Source organism: Triturus cristatus, chromosome 9 (assembly GCF_964204655.1).
Source record: "Triturus cristatus chromosome 9, aTriCri1.1, whole genome shotgun sequence".
Classification (NCBI taxonomy): Eukaryota; Metazoa; Chordata; class Amphibia; order Caudata; family Salamandridae; genus Triturus; species Triturus cristatus.
The window spans coordinates 732,569,366-732,591,640 of record NC_140592.1 but is presented as its reverse complement, the minus strand read 5'-3'; the positions used below and the strand labels follow the sequence as shown (position 1 = coordinate 732,591,640).

The window sequence follows — 22,275 nt, the reverse complement described above, 5'->3', positions numbered from 1 at the left end:
TATACGGTGTCAGCTACCATTTTGGATTAGGCCCCGATGTCAACTTAAGTGAAACAAACATAAAAGAATATTTTTTATATAGCAATTATATTTCTAATGTTAACCCTTACTAATCCCTTTATGTATAAGTATTTATCTAGCATATAGCGACGTTTAAAGCAATTATATTCACCTTTTCGATCCTCCACAAAGATGCAAACGTCACAAAAGCAATATATCATGCGATATACTATTACCACATATACTATTGTTAACATGCGTACAGATTTTAGTTATATGAGTTATTTAGCCATGCAAATATCAGTATCCCATGTGTAATTTGTGTTTTTATAATGTTGATTAATGTACATGCAGCACTCGTTTAATAATATTATAATTAATAGATTATATAATTAGTATTTTCATGCAGAAATAGAGGAGGTATACAACATTTTACACTACCTGCTTCATCACCATCATAGAGCTTCAAGTCATTGCGGCTTAACTATTTAGCCCTAAACACCAGCATACAAAAAGAGCCTCAAAGCTAGGACTGCTTTAGTAAATCTAACCCTAGTTGTTTTCTGAACCTGAGATGTTGACAATGGCATTCCAAGTAGATTTATGTAGGTAGCGTATACTGCAACTAAAGCCAGTTCCTTGCCAAACACTGATGGTATGCCCTAAGTACGTAAAGCAAAGATGATATATCCTTTGATAAAATTAAGTTTAGAATAGGGGTAGTGGAGAGACATTTTAGCTTAGTGCAGAAGCACCTAAACCATATGTTAAGAGAGGAGGCTTCATTTTTGACAAAGGCAAAATGGAAACTATGGCTGCATTTTGTTGCCGGACAAAAGAAAAGACAACACAACTTCTTTTAGCAATATAGTATAACGTTTAATAATGTGCCCGGAAGGTCAGACAGCTCCATGGAACTGGAATCTGAGCTTCAACTTACATTGGGGTGGCCAGTTTCTATTAAAGATTTTGTAGCGTAAAAATGTCATGTATTTGCATAATCAATCAGGCTCTTGCTTAGTTAGGCACATTATAATACTTTCTGCAAAAGAGCTAATCAAGTGTTTATGAAATGCGATACATGTGCACGGGTTATTTGATTATGCTTCTCCACTACCGCTTGTACTACCAGATATCCTTGGCTTGTCTCTTTGAAGACGTCAATGCTCTACTCCCTACAGGTATACTGCTTTACAAGGCCTAATCTCCCACCTATCTTGTGCTTCTGTGCTACCTTATCTACATATTTTCTCAGAGACGTGATCTCGCAAAGCAGGCCTGTAACTTTCCATTTCTACCATGTCTAATTATATTACCCTATTCTACTAAAGCTCGTATCTACTGCCCTACCCCGGGACCTGACTCCATTTTGTGCTGGTTTTCTATTCTACTATTGCAGATAGCTTAGGCCTGTATCTCTCTTTTAATACGAATATCTGCACATGACTTTCTGCTGATGCTTGCATTGACCTGAGCGAGCCTTCTTCATTTTCTGCATTAATTATAATAACCTGTTAAGCCATAAACCTTATTAGTTATGGGTCGACACATGTTCTACCTCCCTTGTGCATACTGTCCCTTTCCAAACACCAGGATCTTTCTCTTGCTGATGTTCACAATTAGTTGTTGGTGAGTTTGTTGGGCTCTAATGTAAGAGTCTCTTAGACTATTGCTTCTTGGAGGCCTACACGTGCGCCATCTACAGTCAGAGTATCACCAGGGTCCTGTATCAATATTCTTGAGGGTCTGTTACATGTGGAAATTATCTACCTTTATTCATTGAGTCTGCAGCATGCCGGCTAAAAAACAGTGTTGTTAGTAGGCATCCCTGTTGAAAGTTCAGAAACTGAGTTCTCTGCCCTAAACTTAAACCTACGTGAGAGTATATCGTGATTGTATGGTGGTGGGCTTCTGCAAGTGTCTAATTTACTCCATTATAGAGCCCTATGCACTACATTAAAGTCAGCTTTTTAAGCAATAAAACAAATGTAGGGATGCTTCTTGTTAAAGGGACAATAACCCCTTATCATGAATCAGAGCCTCCAATCCCCTGAGCAGCACACAGGCATAACTTTGGCCTGAACATGTGATTAATCAGTACTACCAAAAACATAGGCTCATACATCTTATAGAAAGAATGCAACACAGAGTAACTCTAAAGTCAGGTTTGGCCACTGATTAGAATCAGGAGTTTTAAAGTGGTGATATCCAGGAGGCCAAATGCTGGAGCCCATTAGGGTCAGAAGCGCCGGGAGCTCTAGAGTTGGCCAGGGGGTTCTGGATACTTGCCACTGTGTTTCGGGAAGGACTTACAGAACCTTCATTTTTGCTGGCCATGTGTTGGTGGGCAGAAGCGTCCAGAGGAAATGATTCTGCATGCACATTCATCTAGAAGAGAGGTGCACCTTTCAGTAAAACTGATGTTATCTAAGTAGTTTATAAATGACCCGGAATTTCTTTTACGGACAAAAAAATTGCGCGCGCGTGTGCACATCCCTACGCTCATTAAAGTAAACAAAGATGGCGTCGGGATGTCCACCTGCGCGTGCATTTTTTTGTCCGTACGCGTGCATGTTTAACATTGTGAATGGCGAACAGCCATTCTTGACCCATCGGTACGCGCATGCATTCAGCTTTGGCTGAACTGATCGCAAAAGGCCCTCACATGGCGAGGGCAGCGCATGCGCTGCTATCGCCAGGCGAGACCTAAACAAAGGAACAATTTCACTAATAGAGACCAAGACATTTTAGAGACAATTTCCTTATATTAGTCACTGTTGCTATAGCACATTTGCCACAGCAATTTGCTTTTATATAACCATGTTGACAACAGAAACTCTCATTTGCACTTTAGTACTACAAAAGGAATAAAAGTTATAGTTAACATTTAAATATATTGTTCTTCTGTTTAAGTTGACTTTTTTGTAAATTCTTGAATTATTTTCCAGCAAAGTCTACATTTTGTTATTTTTTTGCTCCTGTTGCTACAAATGACCTCACTAACGGAATCATGCGAGTAACTATCCCAAACCTATATTGTTACAAAATATAAGATGTCATCTGCATTAAGGAGCGCACACAATTTATGACCTAGTTCAGAACTTTTTCTGCTTTTACAAAATGAAGATTCAACAATCAAAGCTCTCTTGTGGTCTATGCAGGACAGCCTTTGATTCTGTGTGACTAGCTAGGAAATACTGCTTTACTTGCAGAAAACTCAATAATTTTAGTAAAGTATGAGCGTCTCTGCCCATATTTTGTCTCTTTTGTAGAAAGAAACACTGACAACATGCCTGAATGTGACAATGCCCCACGATGCTGGTGACACCATGCTAGAGGAGATACATGCCCTTTGGTAAGAAGGAAGAGGAAGGCCTTATTATTGCCACTTTGTGGCAAAAAGTTAAGAAAGGCTTACCCTAAATGCAAGCTATCTTTACAAGGTCAGATCATGACCTCCCTAACTGACAACTTGCACATGGGTGTGTGTCACAACATTGGAAAACTAAATGCATGGGCCGTGCCTGACAACACTCACACACCAAAATGAAAATCTGGTTAAATCTCATCTCAGCCCATTGCTGGGGTTTTTGTCACCAAAGTTATACACAATGAAAGCATAATCCAATTCAGGTTATTTGCACCAGAATCAAGTGAATCACCTTTATCAGTTGCAAGGCAGCCAAAAGTAATCGCTTTTCTATTCAGCAACCAGTCGTGATCTCAAAATGATAGAGGCATTAAACGTTCTATTTCATGGCACATTGACTCATCCGTTCAATGTGTAATCCTGCGCCATCAGAGGATCCCATTTTATGGGAGGAGACAGCAAGAAAAGCCTGTGTTTGAAAACTAAAAATGGCAGACAAAAATGAGAAGGTGAAGATGTCACAGCTGGATCTTCACCATCATGGTCGCTCGCAGACCCAAACAGCCAGGCAAGATTCACTTGTATGTGGATATGAGAATTCCCAACAAAATCATCAAGCAGTACGACCACATAATGGGCACCCTAGACTTTGGGGAAGAGGTATATATATCCTGCTGGTTCTTAGAGACTGATGTCAGTGTGACCTGTCACTAGCTATGCCTCGATGTGTCACCGAGATACATCACTAGACTTTTGACTCATTTGGAATTCAGTGTTACCAAATGTTTCAACTTCAAGATTTTTAGTGCTTTCTAGACTGGTTCTTTGAAATCCGTTGCTTTCTAGGGTAGCTTACAATCTGTGGATGATACATCATGAATACAACTTCTCTCATAAAAACCTCTTAGAGGCCTCTTGAAGGCTGATGTGACATGGTAATGGGGAGCGAAATACATCATTGTATTCCAGAACGTCAAGCAAAGGTAACCATGACCTTCTATAACCTCAGAAAACTCACTAAATTGCTTGTGGATCATGGTCTACCAGTCTAGAAGATTTGGGCTAGATTTATGAAAGGTTGTTGCATTCGCAAATGGTCCGAATCGCTATTTACGCCCCTTTCAGAATGTACAAAATGCAATTTGGCCGGACCAAATTGCAATTCCTTCCATTAGGAAATGGCAGTTTTTGCAATTTCAAAGAAGGAATTGCAAATAGGGAATTCCAAATTGCGATTCCCAGTTTGTATGCAAGAAGCATTTCCTAATTGCGACTAGTCACAAAATGTCGTTTTAGGAAATGCAATTACCACCGATCTTAATCTGGTGTTCATCAAGTGCAACCTCTGTAAACTGGCCCAAAATGCCTCAAGCCCTTTAAAAATGGCAGCAAGTTCTGGCGTGGAGGTTGAGGATTTTGCAGGTTTCTTGATGTTATGTTGTCCAAAATGAATAAGTACATTTATTTTAAAGTATCTCAACAAGACTTACAGCATGCAAAAATATGATTTTGTCATTTGATACATATCCTAATGTATTCGGATGTGTTGATGGTACACATATTGCTATCAGTCCACCATCTGCTAATGAATTTATTTTTCGAAACCACAAAAATAGTCACTCCTTCAATATCCAGCTTGTGTATGATGCGTCCTGTATATTAACAGACTGTGTAGCCCGATTTCCAAACAGCACTCATGATTCAAATATGTTCCGCCACAGTGGGATATACAATAGGCTGTCTCGAGGTGATTTTGGCAACAGTTTTCTACTTGGTAAGTTCATGTTAAATATTTTACACCCAGTTTATCATGCAAAATAAAAGCCATACTAATTTCAGTTTTCATAATGTTTTAGGAGACGGTGCATATGCATTACGGCTGTGTAGGAAGCTAGCTCTGTATATACTATACCAAAGTAAGGCATAGGGTGCCAGAGTCCAGGGGATCCCCAGAGGTATAGAAGAGGCAAAATTACATAATAATCACTAAAAGCTCTCTTTGTGGTAATGTGGTCAAGCAGTTACGCTTATCAGGAGGTTGTGTTAAGCATTTATTGTATTTACTCTATCAAGGATAACAGCACGCCCTCAGAGACAGAATCCAGACCAATTAGGTAAGTATAAAAAGTTATACTTATGTTTTTATTTCTTGAACCAAGTAGGACTTGGTAGAGGTAAGAAGAATATTTTTTTAAAGCCAAAACATTACAAGGAAACAGTGTGGGTTTAATGTACAGAGATGTTTGCTACCAAACATCCCAGGTTACAGTAAAGACATTATGGAGCTGTGGAGTTCGTAATGACCAACTCCCAGACCATATACTCTTTATGGCTTTACTGCACTTACAATGTCTAAGAATTGACTGATCATGCAACTGTACCCTCACCTGTGGTCAAGAGCACCCTGCTAGGGGGTGACTTACCTAGGGCACATGCGGTGGATTGCAGGTATGGCACAAAGGGATGTGTGCCATGTCGACTCTTCACTTTTCTCTGCACCAAAACACGCAGCCTGAAATGGCAGTGTGTGGGCGTCAAGGTGCAGAGCCTCTAAGGTTGCCACACTAGGTGCTGCAGCCCTTCGAGGCCTTCTCTGGTCACAGTGCCCTTGGTACCGATGGATATCTTTTACAAGGAGCTTGCATGTGGCCAGGGATGTGCCAATTGTGGGTACAACATTACAGTTTGGGGGAAAGCACACAGGCCCAGGGAACCTGCTTGGAAGGGAGCCATTGGGCACATTAAGTCGAATTGCATGAAGTATCAGGCAAAAGGTGGGGGGTAACCATGCAAAAAGGGGCACTTTCCTACACAACTGCCACCAAACGAAAGAAGATGCGACTAACCTTCCCCAAGAGAGTCTTCATTGTGTTAGTGGAAGAACCTGGAAAGGCCATCTGGCATGGGCAGTCCCAGCTCTATGTTCCACTGTAAAGTCCATTCCCTTTTGGGAGATGGACCACCTCAAAAGGTTTGGGGTTGCACCTTTCATTTGCATTAGCCATCTGAAAGGTCTGTGGTCAGTTTAAACTAGGAAGTGAATACCAAACAAGTATGGTTGCAGCTTCTTCAGGGACCAAACCACAGCAAAGGCCTCCCTCTGAATGGCACTCCAATGCTATTCCATGGGAAGTAGCCTCCTTATTTTGAAAGAAACAGGTTGGCCTTGGCCATCATCATTGATTTGGGATAGGACCTCTCCTATCCCTAGTTCAAAGGCCTCAGTCTGCAAAATGAACTACTTGGAGTAATCTGGAGCCTTGAGAATAAGTGCGGAGTACATAGCCTCTTTTAGGGTGTCAAAAGCCTTTAGACAGCTAACTGGACAGCTCACTTTCTTGGGCAGCCTTTTGGAGATGAGTTCTGTGAGGGGTGTCACAATGGATCCATACCCCTTCACAAACCGCCTGTAGTACCCAGTCAAGCCAAGGAATGCCCTGACTTGGGTCTGATTGGTTGGAGCATCCCAATCCAGAATTGTCTGGATTTTGGGCTGTAGTGGTTGAACTTGGCCTCCACCCACAAGGTGGCCCAAGTATACATCAGTTCCCTGCCGTATCTGGGATTTGGATTCCTTGATGGTCAGCCCTGCAGTTTGCAGGTCATGTTAAACCTTCCCAAGGTGGAACAGGTGACCCTAGCAGGAAGAGCTAAAAACAGCTCCTCAAGAGTCTTCATTGTCTAAGTGGAAGAACCTGGAAAGGCAATCTGCATTGGCATGGGCAGTCCCAGGTTTATGTTCCACTGTAAAGTTCATTCCCTGTAGGGAGATGGACCACCTCAAAGGTTTGGGGTTTTCACCTTTCATTTACATTGAAGTGAATACCAAACAGGTCTGGGCTCAGCTTCTTCAGGGACCAAACCTCAGCAAGGCCTCCCTCTCAATAGCACTCCATGTCTTTAGACCAAAGGACATCACAGTAAACTGGAAGTACACATTAGGCGTGGAGAATGCTTTCTTTTCTTTTGCTCCTGGGGCCTTGCCAATCTGCCAGTACCCTGTTGTTAAGTAAATGTAAATGTACGGAGAAATATGGCAGCTTCTAACTTATCTATCAATTCATCAGCTCTGGGGATGGGGTGTGCATCTGTCTTGGTGACAGTATTGAGGCCTCTGTAGTCCACACAAAACCGTATTTCTCTCTTTCCACCCTGTGGATGAGGTTTGAGGACTAGGACCACTGGGCTGGCCCAGAGTCTCCCAGAGGCTCGATGATCCCCAGATCCAGCATTTTGCTGACCTCAGCCTTGATACTTTGCTTAACTTGGTCAGACTGGTGATAGATTTTGGTTTTGACAGGCAAGCTGTCCCCAGTGTCCACATCATGGGTACACCAGTGGGTCTGACCAGGGGTTAAGGAGAAGAGCTGTGCATACTGTTGCAGAACTTGTCTGCAATCAGCTTGCTGCTGGGCAAAGAAGGTGTCAACTCCATCCACTGGCCCATTTCGGGGGCTGTAAGAGAGGAGGTCAGGGTGAGGTTCACTCTCTGTCTCCTGATCCTCATCAGTAAGTATCAACATGGTTACATCAGCCCTGTCACAGAAGAGTTTAAGGCGGTTCACACGCATCACCCTTTTGGGTGACCTGCTAGTGCCCAGGTCTACCAAATAGGTGACCTCACTCTTCTTTTCTAGGATAGGGTAAGGGCCACTCCATTTGTCCTGGAGGGCCCTTGGTGCCACAGGCTTAAAAGCCTACATCTGCTGTCCTGGTTGGAACTTCACCAGCTCAACTTTCTGGTCATACCAGAGCTTCTGGAGCTCCAGGCTGGCCTCAGTATTCTTGGATGCTTTCTGAATGTACACTGCCATCCTGGAACGAAGGCCTAGTACATAGTCCACTACATCTTGCTTTGGTACATGATAGGGTTTCTCCCATCCTACCCTCACAAGAGAGAGTGGTCCCCTTACAGGATGGCCAAAAAGAAGTTCAAAAGGGGTAACCCCTACTGCCTTCTGAGGCAAAAAGCAGGCAGGGTAACAGAACATCCCATCTCCTTTTGAGCTTTTCAGGGAGATCCATTATCATAACTTTCAATGTCTTGTTAAATCTTTCAAGAAGGCCATAGGTTTGTGAGCGATAAGCAGTGCTTAATTTGTGCCGGTGCTTTCTGGTGCTAAGCACCGGCACTTATTTCTCAGGGCCGGGTCTACATTGGGTGACTGCTGTTAAGAGACTGGCCTAAGAACAGTAAACAAAAGAAAAACCCACAAGCTTTTTCAGGCTGTACGTAACCTGAAACTCGTGTTTTTTAAGCACTGTGAAAGTGAATGCACAATGCAGCTGCGCATGTGTGAACCCGGCAAGATTTACTCTCCAACGCGCCCCTGAGGCACAAGGCAGTGTTGTCATCAGGATGTGGGCGTGAAATTTTATAATGCCAGTGTATTTGCTTCCTAAGGTCTGTTAAGTCCTCTAGCCTAGGGCGGGGTGCACACAGCACCAGAGACAAGCGAGGCAGGGTTGATTTGAGTAAACATGTGAATTCCTCCCCCACCCCATGCTGGCCTGGAACGCTTTTGCTTCAAAAAGCAGGGGCTGGAGGAGGGGCCCACAGTGTATTTGGCATTTGGCGCACGTGAGAGAAGTAACAAGTGCAGATCATTTTTTTTGCAACTCGGCATGGTGTGCATTGCCCTGTCAACACTGTTGCCTCAAGCAGCAGGATTGCACTCCCATCAGTGCTGCCAAATGCCCACTCCTTTGGAGCTGCTGTGTGGCTTCATGGATGGAGCCAGGCTGCAGCCCCAGCCCGCATGTTGCCATTACCGGCCTCCCTGCACATTTAAAGTGATGTTTGCATTAAGGTTGGCAACGGAGGCCGCGAAGACAGAGTGCAGTTTCCACCTGGAGGGGATGCCTGTCATGCCTTCGTGAGCGAGGAAAGGAGGGGGGGAAATAAGGAACATTTAAAGAACGATGTATATTACTAGTGAGACACCCTCATGCGTCCTGTGGGAAGCCGTGAGAGTTTTGAGAATGTAGATGACCCCTCAGCCCTGTGTTTTCTGCCACTGCACATTATGTTCTCAAGCCTTTGTTAACATCTCGCCCAGCCCACCCCCTCCCCTCTCTCCACTACTTTCCGGCTGAGAAAACAAATGCAAATCGCTGTTTACCTCTTTTAAAAACGCAAGCAGTCCACATGTTTTATGATGACATGAATTAAAACTCGTGCAATTAACTCTGAGCTACATTTCTCCTGTCGGCCTGGCGCCACTAGGAATGGGGAATTACACAATAAAGTACAACCCAGCTCCTGTGATGGAACGGACTTCAGAAAGGAGATTTTATTTTTAAATCCTAATGCGTGCATCACTCAACATCTTCCAGCGGTTTTACACGGTTTGTTAAAAATAATATAATTCTGTAACAGAATGCTAAATAAATGAATGTGCATGTGAAACAATACCTACGTATTAGTCTGTAATTATCTGCTTTTTAAAACACATAGCGAAAATCTACATTGTGTGAAACATTGCTCTTAAAAGAGTACCAGTTACCTTGTATGCAACTGACTGCTAATGCAGTGTTTAATGAAAGATAAGTTTTCAAACTGTCTGTTTTATTGAGTATAGTAAACAGCCAATCATACGAAGGCAGATATTCACCGAGCACAAGACAGGGAAAAACACAGAGCTTTGAAAGACTAAGGAAGAGAAAGGCTGCAAAACATTCACAAAGGGAGAAAGCAGGGGCCTTCAAGAATAAGACACAGGGGCAGGGAGTGGCTGATAGTGAATTAAAAAGACATGAGCTGGATTAAAGACCACCAGCCTTGGAATTTGGCACGCCGACATTTAATTGCACTACCCTCGGGCATCTGATCTTAGTTTTGAGCACCGGCACCTTTTCTTTTACAAATTAAGCACTGGCGAGAAGGTGTTGTGAACTTATAGACCCCCCCCCCCCCACACTCATCCCACAAGTATTTCAAGTATACAGACATGAAATTAGAACCTCAGTCTGATACAACCTCCTTAGGAATCCCTACCCTGGTGAAGACCTCTGGAAACTGAATAAACGTTTCCAGAGTTCCCCACAAAACATCAATCCAGCATGAATTGTGGAACAACAATTAAAACATGCAAACGGCTTGTGGTAGAGAATCTCCACGCGCATGGAAGGCGCGAGAGACTTACTACCACAAGACACCAATGAGGGCCTTGGCTACTGCAGGGGCTGTAGTAGGCCTAAGGGGAATGGCTTCAGGATACCTGGCAGCATGATCCACTAATACAGTATGTATTTGCTTCCTGAAGCTGTGGGAGGTTCAAGCGGACCCACTATATCCACACCTACCATTTCAAAGGGAACCCAACCATTGGTAGTGGACTTAAGGGGGACTTTGGGTGTCCACCTGTTGTGTCCCTGGCTTGACACGTGACACAGGAGCTTACAAACTCCTTCAATTTTTGGGACATCTGTGGCCAATAAAAGTGGTTTACCAGTCTTTCCCAAGGTTTGTCTGGCCCAGATGCCCAGCTGGGGGATGTCATGGTCCAAAGTGAGCAGGAACTCTCTTTACAACTGATACACTACCACACTCCTAGTTGCACCAGGTTTGGGGTCTCTGGCCTCAGTGTACAGGAGTCCCTCCTCCCAATAGCCTTTGTGGGAGCCACTGACATCTCCCTACTCCTGTGCAGCAGCAGTTTGCTGCCTCAGGCTTTCAAGAGTGGGGAGGATCTGCTGCCCAAGGCACAGCTGTTCCCTAGAGGGTCCCACTAGGCCTAAGGGCTCTACCTCATAAGGCTCAAGTTCCATGTGCTCAGTTCCCTCTAGGGCTGACAAGTCCTCTCCCTGAGGAGAGGGTTCCTGACTCTTTTGCTGTGTGGGAGCTGTTTCACCAGTCTTCCTACCTATTCTCATGGGAGGTTGGGCCATCATTTCAGGCTCCAACTCTTCTTTTTCACCCTGTGCTAGGCTTTGTGCACTTATTTTCACACACACTATCTCAGGGATTTGCAGCATGTGAGCATGTGTTTGTCTTTCTACCTCAACCCATGCTGAGGTTTCCAGATCATTTCCAAGCAGACAGGCGTCTGTGAGCTTAGGAGAGACCACTGTGTTTCAGGCCAGAACCACCCCCTCCCTTCCCCCCAGTCTAATGTCACCATAGCCATGGCATAGTTAGTAGTGACACTGTCAGCATTGGTAACTGGATAGGTTTTTCCAGTTATGTATTGCTCTGGGGAAACCAGTGTGTCTCTCACCATGGTGACACTGACTCCTGTATCCATCAGGGCTTCTGTGTTGGTCCCATTCCCTAAGAGGTATTGTAGGAATGTTTGTAAATTAGGGAGCCAGTCAGCCAAAGTGGCTAACCCTCCCTCCCCTTCAGAGACTGGAACAGCCTCAGTGCAAACCCTGATTTGCTCTGGCTGTTGATCCCATCTGAAGTTTTGCCACACCAGTAGAAACTGGAGGGGGACTAGGGACATTCTTATTGGGACAGGCAGGATCTCCAGTTCAGCGTCCCTTCTTGTTACAGTGGAAACACCAGGCCTTAGCAGGATCAAAGTGTTTCCCCTTAATCCCACCAGTGGGCTGGGAAGAGTTCTTGGGCGCACCCCCTGGACAGGATTTTGGGGGGCTTTAGAAGACTCTTGGTTTTTATCTTTGGGCTTCACACCCTCTTTCCCCTGGGGAGGCCTTGTAACCCCTTTTTTGGTCATCCCAGTGGTTGTCTTGGTCACACTTGTCTTGACCCAGTGGTCCGCCTTCTTTCACAATTCTTGGGAAGAAATCGGACCTAGGTCTACCTAGTACTAATGCAACGTTTCATTGATGCAGTTACTTAAACTGTGTTCCTTCATGAACAAAATATAAAGTCCTTCATAATTCTGCGCTTTACTTCCAGTCAACCAGCCACCTAGTGTTTTTACTGAGTAGTCTGCAAATTCCACCCTGCGTTGACTCTGGAATTTCTGAGCCCCCCCACCCCAAAGTAATTCTGTACTTCTCAGTTGTGAGTCCAAATCCTTCAATTGGGGTACCCTTCATGAGTTCATAAGACTCTGCTTCTGCCCCAGTAAGGACAAGCGTCTGTTCCTGCACTTACCAGTGAGCAGTTCCCAAAGGAGTGCCCCTCCCCCCCCCCCCCCAGTGAGTCTTTCTCACTTTCCTGGCTTCGTAAGCCCTCTCAAAGGCTGTGAACCACTTGGTGATATCATCACCATCCTCAAATTTAGGCCAATCCCATTGGGGATTTTGGGATCATTAGATCCTTCCTTTTCTTGGGTTTTAAATTGCTGCCACCATTGATGGGTTCTAGGCCCATCTCTGCTCTTTCGGTCTCTAGAGACAGGAGCCTAGTCTCTAGTTGTAGTCTTTTGGCCATCCTTGCTAAAAGGTGGTCCTCCTCAGTGAAGTTGTCCTAGCTGTCTTGTACAGAGTCTGCCCTACCTTTGTAGGATCTAGACCCTGTACACTTTGGACTGGAGGGGTAGGTCACAAAGTTACCATCCTCTGTAAGTAGTTGAGGTGGTGGGTTTAGATTTGATTTAAACATTTATATAGCACACAAATGCCCGAAGGCATCTAGGCACTCAAACCTGATGGAAAGTAAAAAGTTACCACGTAATCAAGGGCTGAAAGTTAATTTACAAAAAGCCAAGTTTTTAGAGCTTTTCTAAAGGCCAAAATAGTTGGACAATTCTTTATCTCTCCGGGAAGCACGTTCCAGGTTTTAATGGTCCCCAACATGAAGCTTCTTCCGCCCCAGCTGGCTCTCTTGATTCTGGGCGTTTGTAGGAGTTTGCAGTGAGCCGACCTCAAATTTCTGGTTGGTATATACCATTTCAATTGCTTTTTCAAGAAGTCAGGGCCCACTCCTTGTTGTGCCTTGAAAGCATAAAACCGAAAACCGGTCCTAGGATGCTTGTTTTCAGTCCAGGGAGGACCTGGCTGGCAGTTCGGGCTGGACTGTTCCCATTGGGCGCAGGGTCTAGACTGATTTGCATATGGCTGGGTCCAAACTGGAAAGGCATGGTGAGCAAAAAAACCGATGGATTTATGCCCTGATCTATGTACTGGGGTGAATGTATGACATTGTTCTGCATTCTGCCCATCAATTGTTCTTTTTGCATTTGTCACCCCGAGTGTGACGGGTATACCCAGATGTGGGTCCCATGCTTTCCATGCTACTGGAGTCAAGCTATCCTGGCTGATGAGGGCTGAATGCCCGAAACCGGTCCTAGGATCTTGTTTCCAGGACAGATAGGACGTGGCCTGGCAGTTCGGGCTGGACTGTTCTGATAGGGCGCAGGGTCAAGACTGATTTGCATATGGCTGGGTCCAAACTGCAAAGGCATGGTGAGCAAAAAACGATAGATTTAGGCCCAGATCTCTGTACTAGGGTGAATGTATGACATTGTTCTGCATTCTGTCCATCAATTGTTCTTTTTGCCTTGAAAGCTACACACTGGGCTTTGAATATAATGCTCTTGTCCACAGGGAGCCAATGCAGGATCTTCAAATTATGCGAGACTGGCTGGAATTTCGGGATATCCAGCAGTCATCTGACAGCTGCATTTTGAGGCCGTTGTAGCTTTTGAAGATGGTGCTTTTGGATCCCTACATACAGCGCGATTCCATAGTCCAATTTGGACAATGCCAGTGCTGTCACCAGAATTTTTACTGACTCAGGTGGAATGAAGGGGCGGATTTTTCTAATCATCTTCAGGATGAAAAAGATAGAGGAAAAGAGGGAACTAATCTGATATTTCAAGGTCAATTTGTCATCAAAGATAACGCCTACATTTTTAGCCTTATATACAGGCGTTGGGGTGTCTCCCAGGCAAGTCGGACACCATCTGGGTGTCCAGAAAGAGGTATCCGAGCCCAATTAGAGGACCTCAGTCTTTCCACCATTCAGTTTGAGGCAGTTCAGACTCATCCATTGATGTACCTGAGAGAAACAGAGATTGAAACGATCTGCTGTCTCTTCAAGTTGCTGGAAACTGACACCACCAATTGAGTGTCATCAGCGTATGAGACCATTGAGAATCCACATTGCCTGATGATTTTGGCCAAAGGAGAGACATACAGATTGAACAACGTAGGGCTAAGGGCCGAGCCCTGTGGAACCCCACAAGGGAGCGAGAACGGTTCTGAGGCGAAGGCCCCCGCTTCAACTGATTGGACTCTATCAGAGAGGAAGGAGGACAACAATTTAAGGGCCAATGCTCTAATGCCTAATTCTGAGAGTCTATTGATTAAAATAACGTGGTCCACCGTATCGAAGGCCGCCGACAGATCTAATTATATCAGTGCAGCCCTCCCCCCAGCATCCAAAATAGATCTCAGTTCCTCAGTGGCCATAATCAAGGCAGTTTCTGTACTATGCCCCTCCCGGAACCCATATTGCGATGGATCTAAAAGGTCCTCAGAGGAGATAAAGGTTGTGAGTTGCATATTTAATATTTTCTCCAATACTTTTGCGGGGAAGGGTAGTCTTGAGATGGGTCTCTAGCTGGGTCCAGCTCAGATTTCTTCAGAAGCGGCAAGATTGGTGCATTTTTCCATGCAGCAGGAAACATAGCTGAGCCAATGATCCCTTTAAACAGGACCCAAAGTAGCTCACTGACCACTTCAGGGACAATATGCAATATTTTCGGAGGACAGGGATCTTGCGGTGCCCCAGATTTGGAAGTCTAAACCACCTAGATGATCTGCTCCATAGGAGGTATGGAGAAACAGGTCAGCAGGTGAGAAGGGGAGAATGGCATGCCCGCTGCAGGCTTCTCAATCAGTGTATTGCCATATCCACTAAGATCTTTATACACTGCCTCCACTTTGTTCCTAAAAAATTGAGCCAATATATTGCAGAATTCCTTGCTGCCAACCATCTTCAGAGTCTCTTGGAGTTTAGCCAAGCTTTTCACTGTTCAAACCAATTCCTTAGTTGAATTCTTTGCCTGTTGTATTTTTGATGTAAAATATTTGCTTTCCTCATCCTGAAGTAATTTTTTATAATCCATCAATGATTATTTATATTGTATTTTGTCAGTTGTGTCATACTTCAGTCTCCACCTTCTTTCCTTCCTTCTACAGATCCGTTTCTGATTACTTAATTTCTCCAAGAACCAGGGATCCGAAGGCTTATTCTGCCTATTAGAAAAGGTCTTGATGGGGGCCAAAGGATTCACCGCATTTTTAATGCAGGTAGAAAATCTGTAAGCTGCCATGTTAGCGTCTGTAGACAGGTCTGGCTGGGTTCTAGCTAAGGAAGCTTGTAAAGAGAGGGTATCAATACTGCTCCAGTCCCGCCCTTTGGCTATAACCCCTGAGCTGCATGATATTGTGGAGTGTTGATTGATACTCACAAGAACATTATGGCCTTATGATCTGACCATTGGACAGGTAATACTTCTGACACCTTTAAGTTGGGGTTAGATGTAAATATACCATCTAATGTGTGTCCTGCTTTATGAGTGGCTTGTTCAACAATTTGTCTAAGAGTAAAGCCAGCCAGGGTGTCCACCAGGAGGGCTGTATCCTGTTCATCTTGTTGTTCTAAGTTATAATTAAAATCTCCAAGCACCGAAAAGTCCGCTGCAGCACAGCTAGATTCAATGACTGGACTGATAGAATTTTAAAAAGTGGCTCTACCCCCCAGTGGCCTATATAACAACAGGCCCTTGAATGTATAGGTTGGGCTAAGTGTGATCCGAAAGGACAGGACTTCACAATCTGTTGTGCTTCCTACTGCAGAGCCCGAGACCGCAAAATGATCTCTGTATATAATTGCTAGGCCCCCACCCCTCTTGTCAGCCCGGTCGGCTTTAAGAATAGCATAGCCCGTCAGGATGGCCTGCACCAGATCTACGTTTGTAGTTTTATTCACCTAAGTTTCGGTCCCAAATGCTAGATCCAGTTTGTGGGATCCTACCATCTCTGCGAATTCCAGATTGTGTTTAACCAGGGACTGTGCATTAATAAGCATGGCCGAAATCAGCTTTGTTTCTCTTGCTTGAGGCTGTTTGTGAGGTCTTATAGCCGAGCATTTTTTGATTTTGGCAAAGCTGAAAGTTAGCTTGCACTGCTTACAGTGTCTAGATTCACTCTGTAAGTCAAGCAGTGCACACTAGGACTTATTATCTGCCCTGTTACATGCCCTATTAGGAGACAGCAAAGCCTCTATGGAGTATTTGCGACCAGGAGCACCACACATCGGAAAACGGATAGGGGTTATGGCCCTGAGCCCGGCCCGAGCACAGACGGGCGAAGACAAGCTTGCCTTAGGCGCGCCAGCGGCACGCCAGTGGCCCACTCGCTGCACGCGTCTACTCAGGCATCTCACCTAAATAGATGTATGCGGCGGGAAACAACGCCCCGCCCCACCCGGAAATGCGTGCATAGTGCGGTACGTGGCAGGAAAAGGCAGATTTGAGCTCATACAATCTCTGCTCAATCGGCACCAGCCGTGACAGAACGGGGCTCAGATCGGGAATGCCAAGCAAGGTAAAGTGCAATGTGTAAGATAAGCAATTTAAAAAATAAGATTTAAAACGAGAATGCCAAGCGAGGGTAACTGTGCAAACGAGCAGTTTTAAAATAACGATTAAAATGACAATCTAAAACCAACAGTGCCTCGTGGAAAACGAAGACTAATGGCCTTCAGATTCAAGAGTCTGACGCCTTACAGCAGTTTATAGTATTTTAAAAGTGAGGCAACCTCACCATCAGTGGCTGCGCGTCCGCTCAGGCATCTCACCTAAATAGGTGTATGCGGCGGGAAACAACGCCCCACCCGTCATCCTCACTACTTTCCCCATCTACCTGGAGATCCCTTCCTTCAGTAGTAGCGTGGTCCCTTGCATGCCCTGCCAAAACCTCCATGAGATGTGCTCTGTTAGGGTTGGACCCAACTCATTTTGTTTTAGCTTTACAGATTTAACTCTCTAAGCTCTAGGCTGGGTGAGTTGAGCTCCTAAGCCATCTTCTCTGGGTTGCTCATTATTTTATTAAAATGGGGTTCCTTTTGGAAGACCTACACACAAAGTTCTAAGTACTTCCCCCCCCTAACTTCAGTGAGTTTTAAAGTTTCTAAAAAATAATACAAGGACTTAATTCAAGGCTCTAATGAAACTTTAAAAAAATAGTCAGTTCAAAAAACGAGTTGTACTAAAGTCAATTTTTGGATTAATGTTAGGTGATCAGGTGTTGACTAAGTTAGTCCAACAAATGCAAAGTCTTAGACCCCACCGCCGATCCACTAATGTAAGAAGCTGGCTCTGTATATACTATACCAAAGTAAGGTATAGGGTGCACAGAGTTCAGGGGATCCCCAGAGGTATAGCAGAGGCTAAATTAGATAATTACTAATAGCTCTCTTTGTGGTAGTGTGGTGAGCAGTTAGGCTTATCAGGAGGGTGTGTTAAGCATTTATTTTATTCACTCAATCAAGGGTGACGGCACACACTCAGAGACAGAATTCAGACCAATTAGGTAAGTATAAAAAGGTATACTTATGTTTTTATTTCTAGAATCAAGCAGGACTTGGTACAGGTAAGAAGAATATATTTTCAAATGCAAAACTTTACAAGGAAATGCAATTGTGAATGGAATTGGAATCATTACAGGTTTGCATATGCTTTCAAAACAGTTCAGAATACATAAAAATTGCATTGGAGTACTTTTAGATTACTTTTTAGTTACTTTTACTACTCGGGTGAAATGCCTAGATATCACAATGTGGGTCTTACAAAACACAGGTAAGTACGACAGTGTTGAACTCAAAAAGCCAGTTCCACACAAAATGTTTGGAAGGAAAAATCATAACATTGGTTCAAATGGGAGAAAATAATGTTAAAGGTTTGCAGGTAAGTAAACGACCTGCAAGAATAGCTTTTGCCGGTTAGCACCAAGGTTCCCCAAGGTTCAGGTAGGTACTCAAATCGCAACCACAGCGGCAATAGGGCGGCTGGGTGCAGAGTGCAGAGGCCCAATGTTAGCCAATTGGGCTAGGGAGCGTTTGGTCAGGGGCTGATTACGAGCAGGCCACTCTGTTGTGAAGAAAAGCTCCTGGGTTTAAGATCAGCATTGTAGGGGCCAACAATCTGCACAGGAGCTGCACCACTAGCAGCACAGAGGCGGCCGATGCAGAGTGCCAAGAATCCCTCGGGAGCCCGGTGGTTGCATTGGAGATCTCCGGTTCAGAAAAGATAATGCAGGATTGGTCAAGGGGGCTTCCTGAGGGCGACCACCAGCAGGAGACTTAAATTGGAGTCTTGGTGGATGCCTGGACAACGCTGGTTGGGCAACTCAAGGCCGTTATGGCGTTGGGTGCAGGGCTGTCTTTCGGCGTCCGATGTTCTTACCAACTCCGGTCGCGGTCGGGGGGACCCCTCAGGTTCAGGCTGCAGGCATCCGCCTGAAGCTCAAGGTAGGTCAGGGATCACTAGATGCCAGGTCAGGATCGCTCTGGAGACTTCCTCGTCGTGTTGGGCCACTCGAATTTGGGCCTTGGGCGTCGAGTGTAGAGTGGTGCAGAACCTCAGAGCCGCTTGGATCCGGGTTCTGTGTTGGAGTCTTTGTTGAGCAAATACGGTGCTCACGGGAGACAGATTCTGTTGGATGAAAGCAGGGAAGCTCCTCTGGGTTCTGGGTGGCTGCTGGACACTCTGGGGTTTTGTTGTGAGTAGGTCGGAGTCAGGACAGGCCGATAGGGCTGGGGCCAAAGCAGTTGGTGTCCTCTTCTTCCTTGGTCAGCACGACTCTTTGGTCCTTCTTCTTCTTTCTTCCTCAAATCTGTGGAGCCAAGTTTCAGGGTCGCCCCTAAATACAAATTTTGGGGTGTTCACATTGGTGTGCAGGTCGAGACCAATAGGTCCCTTCCTTGGGGTGAATACACACCCTATTATGCCACTTTCCAGTGGGAGTGGGCATGAGCCTTTCTCTAATTGACTGGGTCCCCTCATCTTCAAGATGGAGGGGACTGAGATGTGTGTTTCACCTCACTTCCCCCACCTAAGGGGTAGGGTGACAAAGGTTGGGCACAATTCTCCTCCTAACTTGGTTTTCCCGCCGATTCTCCCACCCAAAGTGGCGGTCAGAACCGGTGAGAGACAGTTGCTGGGGCAGCAAAAGGCAGGGACAGATTGCAAAGGTGGCACGCATTTGAAGCTACCCCTTCGTGAACCCAGCCCAGCCAGGGGAGGAGGCATGACACCTTTGCCCAGGATGGGCTTTGTTTCTGGACCCAGAGAGTGGAGGCCATCTATTCAGTGGTCCAGAAACCTGTCTGGTGGTGGCAAATGGCAGGCAGCCAATCAGGAACCACACCAGTGCTGGTTGTTTTTCAGGGGGCATCTCTAAGATGCCCTCTGAGTGCATCTTACATTATATCCCACACTGGCATCAGCGTGGGTTTAATGTGCTGAGATGTTTGCTACCAAGCGTCTCACGTTTCAGTAAAACCATTATGGTGCTGTGGAGTTCATAATTACCGGCTCCCAGACCATATACTCTTTATGGCTTTACTGCACTTACAATGTCTAAGACACTGAAGGGGTACAGTGTTCATGAAAATGTACCCTCACCTGTGGTTTAGTGTACCTTGCTAGTGAGGTGAGTTACCTAGGCAGTGGATTGCAGGCATGGCACACAGGGATGTGTGCCATGTCAACTCTCCACTTTCTCTGCACCAAAGCACGCAGCCTGCAGTGGCAGTGTGTGTGTGTCAATGGGCAGGGTGGTACAATAGGTCTGCAGCCCTTAGAGGCCTTCCCTAGTCACAGTGCCCTTGATACCCGTTGTACCTTTTACAATGGGCTTACCAGTAGCCAGGGATGTGCCAATTGTGGGTACAAAGGTTCAGTTTTGGGGATAGAACACAGGCCCTGGGAACCTGATTGTCAGGGACCCAGGGCACACCAAGTCAAAAGGCATCAGGTATCAGGCAAAAAGTGGGGGGTAACCATGCAAAAATAGGCACTTTGCTACAGGCCTTGGACCTTGACATCTTATTTAAATCCAAGAACAAGCAGCGAGCAGAGATATAACTGTGCTCACAAAACTACACGCTCTGTCAGAGAGGATATTTGGAATCAAAAAGGATACTTCTGGTGTCTGCACAAGAGTGGTGGAGCCCTCCAGTACCACCAGCAAACATGCTGCAAAATCATAGCTACATGTGCAATGTTGCATAATCTTGCTATTAGGAGTGGCCTATACAATATGGAGATTGAATCAGATTCTGATCCCGAGGATGGAATACCACCAATACAACAGGATGCCTCTTCTGCTGCTGAGGGTACTCGCTACTAATTACTTTTGAGGTAAGTAAAAAGGGAATACTGGAAATGAAAACAATACCACGTTTGATAGTGGTTTTAAATCAAAACATTCCTTTTATTCTGGATTCATTCTCAATTTGTGTTGAAAGATCAAAGGCTACTTAATCTTGACTTCACTATCCCCTAACCCTGCTTCTGCAGGCCCTGATCTTACACTGGTTTGAAGGTTTTCTGAGGCAGATGTAACCTGCACAAAGCCAAGGGCTACGTCACTACAGTAGTGACCCATAGGAGTTTGAATATTAACAGTGTGCCTAGATAAACTACTAGTAGCCTGTGCCAGTCAGTTGATGGATTTGATTAATGTATCAAACCTTACCATGTGTTGGTGATTCCTATGTCTTTGTGTTGAGTGGTCCTGTTGTATTGCTGTAACAGGTTTATCTATAGATTCAGTTAATCTTGCAAAGTTGTTATTCCTCATGATCTGACCATCCTCAACTGTTTTCCTAAAACTCTCTTGCCCATTGAGCAATTGTGACATTGTACGATTGATAAACATAAGTTGGCGATTTAATGTTTTTTATATTTTTGGTCTGCAGCCGCTGCACAAACAGCATAGAGGCTTTTAACCCTCCAAACAACTGCGATGACTCTGAAGTCTTTTCTGCAGCAAGGAGACGAGTGTTACAAGGAGCTGTGGCATGACAACGCCTCTCCAAAAACCTGTCTGTCTCTCAAAGGTGTTGCAGTGCTTTCCCTGACTGTGTTTGTTTCATCTCATATTTCTGGGAAATCAGGGAGTGGTAAAACTGTAGCTCTTCTTGTGGTTGCTACTTGCTCTGTCTGTGTGGCAGGTATGTCTGTGGATTGCTCAATTTCACAAGTACTTTCATCAGTGCCATCTTGCTCTGGGTCACACTCTATCTGTTGTGATACATTTGAGGAAAATGCATAGTTGTACTTTGGTATACTGTTTTCTTTTTCCATGAACATTTTTCCATTTTCTTTAACTCTAAATCCACTTCTCTCATTATTGGCTACATTTAATGACAATGTTTTGAGAGCAAACTCTTTAACATGTGTTTCTCTCCATAGGATAAATTATTTGTTATTGTTACTACAACTCCCATAATGCATTTGAAAGTTAAAACAACCATTAAAATGGAGTGACTTTCTGATATACATTAATGAAAAATCTGTATTTCTTATGCTATCATGAGATAATGAAAATCTTATGAAATCTTACCTTCCAGTGTAATTGGTGGATTGGAGGTATTTATTTTTGACGCCCTAACACTCTCCGGCTGAATGGTTGCCTCAATTATGGTTTCCATGGGTGTTGGTAGTGACTGATGAGTAGGTCTTCTGCCTGTTCCAAGTGCCTCTGTTGTTGTAGCTTTGTGCATATGTATGTTTGCATATATAGGTACATATTGGCTGGGCCACTGGAATTATGAGATTGGGCGGCTGCGGCGTCTTTCGCATAATCATGGATTTTCAGCATTTGCCACATATTCCATAATCTGCTGCATAATCTGCAGATTTTACCCCCCAAAATTGTTTCTAGCTCGAACAGTTCAAAAGTTACAAAAAATGCAGTGACAAGTGTTGCTGTGCAGGGGTAGACCCTCTGCAAACATTGACTGGTCACCTTTC

The 22,275-nt window shown here is 44.8% G+C and overlaps 1 protein-coding gene across 1 annotated transcript in view; it reads left to right on the top strand.

The window, feature by feature from the left end:
• The window catches only part of LOC146798639 (neo-calmodulin-like), a 266,479-nt gene extending 244,678 nt beyond the window's left edge, over positions 1 to 21,801 (top strand). The window contains exon 7 of the mRNA XM_085625965.1: positions 21,219 to 21,801. Coding sequence (XP_085482091.1) covers positions 21,219 to 21,238 — 20 coding nt within the window. The 3' untranslated portion in view covers positions 21,239 to 21,801. The remainder of the gene's footprint in view (positions 1 to 21,218) is intronic.
• The last annotated feature ends 474 nt before the right edge of the window (positions 21,802 to 22,275 follow it).